This window comes from Nannospalax galili, unplaced genomic scaffold (genome assembly GCF_000622305.1).
Source record: "Nannospalax galili isolate Female #2095 unplaced genomic scaffold, S.galili_v1.0 scaffold384, whole genome shotgun sequence".
Classification (NCBI taxonomy): Eukaryota; Metazoa; Chordata; class Mammalia; order Rodentia; family Spalacidae; genus Nannospalax; species Nannospalax galili.
In genome coordinates this window covers 2,659,262-2,667,472 of record NW_008352648.1, presented here as the reverse complement: position 1 = coordinate 2,667,472, position 8,211 = coordinate 2,659,262, and the positions used below count along the sequence as shown (strand labels likewise).

General features: G+C 44.8%; 1 protein-coding gene across 1 annotated transcript; it reads left to right on the top strand.

The window, feature by feature from the left end:
• Window positions 1-4,857: 4,857 nt before the first annotated feature.
• Fgfbp3 (fibroblast growth factor binding protein 3) lies at window positions 4,858-5,954 on the top strand. The gene has a single exon (XM_008849603.1). It carries the CDS (start codon window positions 4,858-4,860, stop codon window positions 5,575-5,577), a length of 720 nt encoding a protein of 239 aa, XP_008847825.1. The 3' UTR covers window positions 5,578-5,954.
• Window positions 5,955-8,211: the final 2,257 nt, after the last annotated feature.

Sequence of the window (8,211 nt, the reverse complement as noted above, 5' to 3'; positions counted from 1 at the left end):
TTAGTATGGATTTAAATTAAAAATTGATGACAAGGATCTCTATTAAACCACCACTAAATATTTGGAAACCAAACAACACTCACTTTGAAAAAAAAAAAAAAAAAAAAAAAAAAAAAGGAAGAAGAGGAGGAGGAGGAAGAAGGTGGTGGTAAAACTGTTTAAAGATTTATTTTTTTAGTATGTAGTTTGTGTGTGTAGGAATATGTGCATGTGAATACAGGTGCCCATGGAGGCCAAAAGAGAAGCCTCAAATCCTCCTGCAGCTGGAGTTACATGCAGTTGTGAGCTTCCTGGCATGGGTGCTGGGAACTGAATTTTGATCCTCAAAAGCAGTATGCTTTCTTTTTTCTTTCTTTTTTTTTTTTTTTTTTTTTTTGGCTTTTTGAAACAGGGTCTCCCTGCAGCTCCAGCTGGCCTGGAACTCACTATGTAGACCAGGCTGGCCTTGAACTCACAGAGATCCACCTGCCTCTGCCTCCTGAGTGCTGGGACTACAGGCATGCGCCACCAGGCCCAGCTGCAGTATGCTTTCTTAACCTCTTAACCACTAAGCCATTGGTCCACCCACTAAATGGTAACCTTTGTGTTATGGTTGTTTATTTGTTTGTTGGTTTGGTCTTTTTGAGACAGGGTCTCCCTGTAGCTCAGCTGTCCTGGAACTCACTATGTAGACCAGGCTGGCCTTGAACTCACAGAGATCCACCTGCCTCTGCCTCCCGAGTGCTGGGATTAAAGGCGTGTGCCACCACACCTGGCATTGTTTGTTTGTTTTTGAGACGGGGGTCCTGCTGTATCTTACTATAAGGCTGGCCTTGAACTTGAGATCCTCCTGCCTTAGCTTCCACAATGTTGGGATTGCAGCGTGAACTACTAGCTGCAGTTATGTTATGCTTCTTTTTACTATGGCTTTAAAAATTATCCTTCCTTTCCTGACATGTCATGTAGTACATCCGTGTATCCTTTCTTTTTCCTCGAGAAGCAATGTTTCTGACAGCAATGCTTAACTTGGTCTGTGGATCGCTCTTAATTATGACTTTAGATCATTTCTCAGTGTAATTAGTCCATAGTGCCACAGGATGTCACTCTTTAGCTGAAAAATCTATTTCAATGCAGAACAGCAGTTGATCATACCAGAGCACGAGAGCAAGGCCTGTGACTACTTATTGGTGCTTTACCCATAGGAATAGTTTCCTGGGAAAGAAATTTAAAAGGGTTTCCATTAGTGAAATGTATTAATTTCCTACTGCTAATTACAAAACTTTTGTTAGTGTTTCTTTTTGTTGTTGTTAGTTTCTTAATGTTATAGGTATAAACTGTTTTATGTTAAAAATTCAACTTGGGGGGGCTGAACAGATGGCTCAGTGGTTAAGAGCAATGGATGCTTTTACAGAGGACCCAAGTTCAGTTCCCAGCACTCACATGGTGGCTAACAACCATCCACAACTCCAGTTCCAGGATATCTGACACCATCTTTTGACCTCCATGGGCACTGTATACATGAGTGTACTAAAATACATGGAGGCAAAATAGTCAGACACATAAAATAAAAATAAATAAATAAGTAAATAAATTCAACTGATGTCATTAATTCAACAAAATCTAACTAATTTTTTGTTTGTATTTTGGAGACAGAGTCTCTGTGTAGCCCAGCTGGCCTGGACCTCACTATGTAAATCAGTCTGGCCTCAAACTCACAGGGAAACTCTGCCTCCAAAGTATTGGGATTAAAAGCAGGAGCCAACACACCTAGCGCCTAACTAGTTTTTAAATTTTTATTTGTTTATATTTATTTGATGTGTGTGTGTGTGTGTGTGTGTGTGTGTGTGTGAGTGTATTGCCTGCATATCTGTAAGTTCACCTATGTCATGCAGTGCCCATGGAGGTCAAAAGAGGGTATCAAATCCCCTGGAACTGGAGTTATGAACAGTTAGCCACCATATGGGTGCTGGGAATCGAACCTGGGTCCTCTGCAAGTGCAGCCAGTGCTCTAACCACTAAACAATTTCTCCAGCTCCCTCCTCTTTTTTTGAGGTAGGGTCTCCTTGTAGCCCCAGCTGGCCCTGAGCTTACTATATAGACCAGGCTGGACTTGGTCTCACATAGGTCCACCTGTCTCTGCCCCTGAGTACTTTAAAGGCATGGACCAACTCACTCAACTAGTTGGGTTTTTTTTTGGGGGGGGTTGATATTTTATTTTTTAATTACATGTATGTGTAATTATGTATATGTGTGTGAAAGTAGGGTGGCTTGTGACTTTGCCACTAAATGATGTGTGACCTTGGGCAAGTTATTTAATTTTTTTTTTTTTTGAAGAATCTTAGCGAGTTTATTGGATTTGCTAACTGAGCTTGGGGTTAATTTCTATAACTCACCAAATTGGTAAAAATGTATCTTCTTAGGTTAATGTACATTGCTATCTATATATTTTAAATGTGCCACTATATATTTAAGCACATTCTTCTAATTCTAAAGCATTCTGTGTTTCTGTGTTTTGCAGTAGTGGTCAGATTATATTGTCCTAATGCAGTAGCAATGGAAGTTCAGTAACGTTTTACAAAAGAATTATGCTCAAAGTTATACTTTTCAGAGGGCTGGAGAGATGGCTCAGTGGTTAAGAGTGCTGATTACCCTTGCAGAGGACCTGAGTTCACTTCCCAGCACCCACACGATGGCTAACAACTGTCCATCACTCCACTTCCAGGGAATCCAACACCTTCTTCTGACCTTGGACACTGCATGACACAGGTGCACTTACATACATGCAGGCAGTACACTCATACACATAAAATTAAAAAATTAAACATAAACACTTTTCAGTACTGAGGGGGAATGGAGGGCCTTGCACATACTCAGTAAGCTCTCTATCAATGAACATCTCTATCCCCCAGGGTATGCATGCATTAAAAACCAAACCAAACCAAACAAACAAAAAAATCCACTTTAATCCCAGCACTGAAAGGGTGGAGGCAGGTCTCTCTGAGATTGAAGCCAGCTTGGTCTACATGGTGGGTTCCAGGCCAGCTGGGACTGCAAGGAGACTGAGTCCAAAAACAATAAGAAACAAAACAAAATAAAACAAAAAAAGGGGCTGGAGAAATGTCTCAGTGATTAAGAGCACTGGCTGCTCTTGCAGAGGACCTAGGTTTGGTTCCCAGTTCCCAGAACCCACATGGCACTAACCATTAATAACTCCAGTTACATGAGAATTTGACGCCCTCTTCTGGCCTCTTTAGGCATTGCATGACACCAGTGCACTTACATACATGTAGGTAATACACTCACATACAAAAAATAATAAATAACAAATATTAAAAAAACAAAAAAGTTTTATTGTTTTGTGTAGTGTGTATGGTGGGGGGGGACACGTGCCACTGTGTGTGTGTGTGTGTGTGTGTGTGAAGGTGTGCGAAGGCCCAGAGAACAACTTTGTGGTGTCAGTTCTCTCCTACCTTTACATGAATTCTGGGGATGAAATTCTGGTTGCCAGGCTTGTAGAACAAGCAATTTTACTTGCTGAGCCATCTCATCCTCCTCTTGGGAATAAACTCTTAAAATAAAAAAGGTTGTACCGCCGAGTGTGGTGGTGCATGCCTTTAATCTCAGCACTCAGGAGGAAGAGGCAGGAAGATCTCTGTGAGTTTGAGACTAGCCTGGGCTACATAGACAGTTCCAGGCCAGCTGGGGCTACAGGGAGACCCTGTTTAAAAAAAAAAAAAAAAAGTTCATATATATTACCAAGAAAAAGAAAAAGATGAGAAAGATAATGGAATAGATAATGGACTATCCCAAAGCTTAAATTTCAAGGTTATCCTCGGCTATATAAGTGAGTTTTAGGCCAGCCTAGTGTACATGACTGTCTCAAAAACAACGAAATAGTGTTGATAAAGGGGCTTCCTGCTGAGCCTGACAATTTGAGTTTGACTCCCAGTAACCACATGGTGGAAGGAGAGAACCGACTTTCCAAAACTGTCTTCTGACCACTAGTTCTATGGTGTGCACACACACACACTGACACAAAATAAATAAATGTAACAGAAAGAGAAAACCGTGTGTGTAAATAGTATCTCATTTAGAGTATCATTGTTTCATCTTATTTAACCCTTAAAACTTAGATCGTCTTGTTTGAACTTTTTTTCTTCAGATAATTAAATACGGAAAAGGAAAGATTTGTTAAATTTGCATCCTTTTCATCGAGGGAAACAAAACACAACGCTTGTATTTAGTGTCACGAGGCTGCTTGTACCCTACATCTATCTGCGTTGTATGGGTCTGCACGCGCGTGTGTGTGCCAGTAATGGGGAGAAATCCAATGTGAGAGGCTCTGGGAGGGGCATAGAGAGGGAGGCCCCTTCTGTCCCATTGATAACAGGTTCATTCACAGAGAACGGCTTAAAACAGGCTAATCCCTTATAGCAGTCATTCAGCGCTGCTCTAACACTGCTTCGCCACCCACCTCTGCCGGAACTGGTAAGTTTAAAGTGCAGGAAAGGTGCATGTAGATCTAATCTGAAAAGATTTTGTAGGCAGTTTAGAGGAGGTTGTGTGTGTGGGGGGGGGTGAGTGCTTATCCGGCATCGTTTTGCTGTCTCAATAATCAAAAGTTTCAAAACGATTATGTAAACAGTAAGTTGTTGCCGCAGGACAGCTCTTTAGTGTGGCTCCTCGCCGCTAGCTGAGGACATCCGTTTCCAGAAAGTCCGGAAGGTGTTGTCTCAGGTTCCCGTGCCCTTGGAGAGGGCTGCGCGGGATTCCGTCTGTAGCGCTCTCTGCTTCTTCCGCAGGTCGGGGGGTGCTGCTAGCCTCTCCCTGCCTCCACTGAAGCCAGGGAACGCGGGACCGTCGGACGGCCGTCGCGGGATGAGTCCTCTGGGGCCGCGGGCGTCGCTCTCGCTGCTGCTGTTGCTGGAAGGCTGCGTCCTCGCGGCCGCTCGGCGCGACAAGGGAGCGGCGGGGCGCGCGGCGACCCCGGCCAGGGGCCCCGCGGGCGGCTCCTCGGGTCGCTTCGTGAGCCCGGAGCAGCACGCGTGTATCTGGCAGCTCCTGCCGTCAGTCCCGGGGGCCTTGGCGGGCGCGGAGCTGGCGGTGCGCTGCCAGGGCGCGGACGGAGCGCCGCAGCTCTGCGCCTACCGCGGGGAGCCGGAGCGCTGCGCCGCCTACCCTTCCCTCAGCGCGCTCTACTGGAAACAGGTGCTGGGCGCGTTGCGCAGGAAGCGGCGGCCCTGCCTGGACCCCGCACCGCTGCACGCCCGCCTGTGCGCCCGCAGGAAGGGCCCCGGCGCGGAGCTGCGCCTGGCCGCAGTCCCTGGCCCGGCCACGCGCCCCTCCGACCCGCCGCGGCTGAGAGCAGGGAGCCGGAAGCGGCTTCCGCATCCCCAGCCCTCGCCTTCTCCGAGCGCGCCCAGAGCCAAGAGCAAAGCCGGCGGGAGAAAACCGGCCTCCGAGCCGAGTAGGGAACAACCCAGGACGACCCCGCCCAACCCGGACGGGCTGGACCAGAACGCCGAGCTCACCCAGACCTACTGCGCGGAGAAGTGGCACTCGGTCTGCAACTTCTTTGTCAATTTCTGGAATGGCTGAAGTTGCGGGTTTGGCTAGGACTGGGGGCAGGTGCAGGGGGGAGAGGGCAGCGCAGCCAGGGCGGGGAGGCTCCTGGCATCTTAGACCAGGGGAACCGGGATGGAGAGTGGACAGGAGTCCAGACTCCAAAATGGGGCAAGGGTTAGGTGGCCGGGTAGGGAGGATCTGAGGCAGCAGAGGAGTTACGGATTTTTGAGGCGTCTCAGTTCTCATTTAAGAGCAGAAGAAATAGTGAAAACAGATAGGCTTACATTAAGTATGAAAAAACTGTAGACTAGGGAGCTAGGTGAGAACACGGGGGAATGAGGTGACTGAAGGGACGGGAATCTCCCCTAGGAAGTGGTACAATGGATATTAACACCTGTTTATTAAAATGTAACTGTGAGTAATAGCCAGAGCCTGGTTGAATTCTTCAGTGGCTTCTTTTTAACAGACAAGATGACTGATTTTTTTACCCTTTGCTGGATTGGCATGGACTTTGGGCGTGGCTGGGCATCTCACCTAATTTCTATGGGACTTGAAGACTCATAGTTCAAAACTAGATCCCAGAAAACAGTATCAGAATAATCACCTATTTCGTTAGAATTGCTTTTTTAATGCAGTGAGATGAACGTTCTAATGTTCTGAAACTTTGCATTTACTACCAAAAGTAAAAATGAACATTAGAAGTTCGGTGCTTCAAAACAAGCAGAAGGAAAAACCAAACAAAATCTCCATACAGCTCTCTATGCTTGATCACCCTTTTAAAAATCATCTAAAATGTAGGCATGTAATTATACTTTTAAAATTTTATTTTCAAGATGATGTAATGATTGACTTTAATAAAACAAGTATGGCTAAATTTAAAGAATTGATAAGACAACAGAAAGTCTGCTTGTAATTGATCTATTTCCAAATACATCTTAAATTAGTCTCTCTTTCTCCCCCATCCCCCACCTACAGTTCCAACACCCTTGTTTGGCCTCTGCAGGCACCACACATGAAAGTGTTGCACATACATACATGTAGGCACTCACAAATACACATAAAATAAAAATAAAATTTTAGAAAAATATTAGGATTGAACTTAGTTTGAGATTTATGAGGTCACATGCTGTGTAATACTGATCCTTAGATAGAATTCACCATGGCCCAGACTGGAGAGATGGGTCAGCAGTTAAGAGTCCTGACTACTCTTGTAGATGACTGGGTTCAATTCCCAGTACCCATGTGGCGGGTAACAGTCTGTAACTCCAGTTCCAGGGGGATCCGAGGTCTTCTGACCTCCATGGGCATTGCACAACACAGGTACACTCACACACATGAATGTAATGCACTCATACACATAAAAAATAAAAATAATACATATTTTTTTAAAAATTCACCATGGCCAAGGAAAGGAAGCTCAGGGCACCTGGAGACCACTATGATCAACACATACTTTCTCTAAAAAGACAGTCAAAAAGCATGTATCACAGTCGGGGGGGCGGGCAGGCAGATAAAACCATACTATCTAGAACCATGGCTAGAATCATGGTCTCAGCTCTCTATGAAAGGAGACTGCCAATCCCTTCCTGTGTGCCCTTTGATAGTCCAACAAATTTCTTTCTAAGAAAGGGGAAAGGCCAAACAATATCTAAGCACAGTGGTAGCCACTGCCTCTGCTCCTTTACTCTCTGAGAAGAGCTGTGCCAGGACTCTGTCTCAGGAACAAAGAGAGAGGGATGGGAGCCAACTAAGTGTAGCGGAAGGGAAGTGATCAGATTCTTGTATCTGCTTTTTGAGTGACCTTGCCAGTATCGGTGTCTCCAGGTCTGTATATTACAGAGATTGGTTTGGATTAAATCTGAGGTTCTTTTTTTGTTTGTTTATTTGGGTTTTGTTTTGGTTATTTTTTGTCTTTTTTTCAACTATTTATTTATTTTGTGTGTATGAGTGTTACACCTGCATGTAAGTATACCTGTGTTGTGCAGTGCCTACAGAGGCCAGAAGAGGAGGTCGAATCCATGTAACTGGAGTTACAGTTGTTAGCCACTGTGTGGGTGCTGTATTCGAACCTTGGCCTTCTGCAAAAGCAGCCAGTGCTTTTTTTTTTTCTTCAACTTTTACAAAAACTTTATTGAGAATTTCATACATGTATATAAGATGTTTTGATCAAACCCATGCCCACGCCCTCCCCTCCAACATTCCCCCCTCTGAAAAGGTAACCCTAAAATCTTTTAAGGATTAGATACAATCTCCCAAATACTTTTGACATTTTTGGCCTTTGGAACTGAGTATGTTGCTAACAGGTCCAAGGACATTTTGACTTTTAGACAGGAAACTGGCTACATTTCTTTGGGGTATTTTACCCTAACTGCCTAGCCAACTCCTACCTCCTATTCTTATCATGCCATCCTCTGAAGGGGTTACCAAATTGTCAATAGGGAATAAGGACACTGACCGCTCGGGTTTCTTCCATGTTGAACAGGGACACAGGGTGAGGCAATTGGAATACCCCTTCAATGGGTCTATCTAAAAGACTCCCAAATTGTATAACTCTTGTCTCTAAGGGGAAAAGAAAGCCCTTGAATCATAAATAGGAGATGTGAAGGAAAAGTAAAGGCAAGAGTTAGCATTACAAGTTCTAGACAGGGAACTAGAAAAAAGTCAGAA

Excerpts from the sequence above, each read along its gene's own strand:
- Fgfbp3 (XM_008849603.1), top strand. The coding sequence starts at position 4,858 with ATGAGTCCTCTGGGGCCGCGGGCGTCGCTCTCGCTGCTGCTGTTGCTG.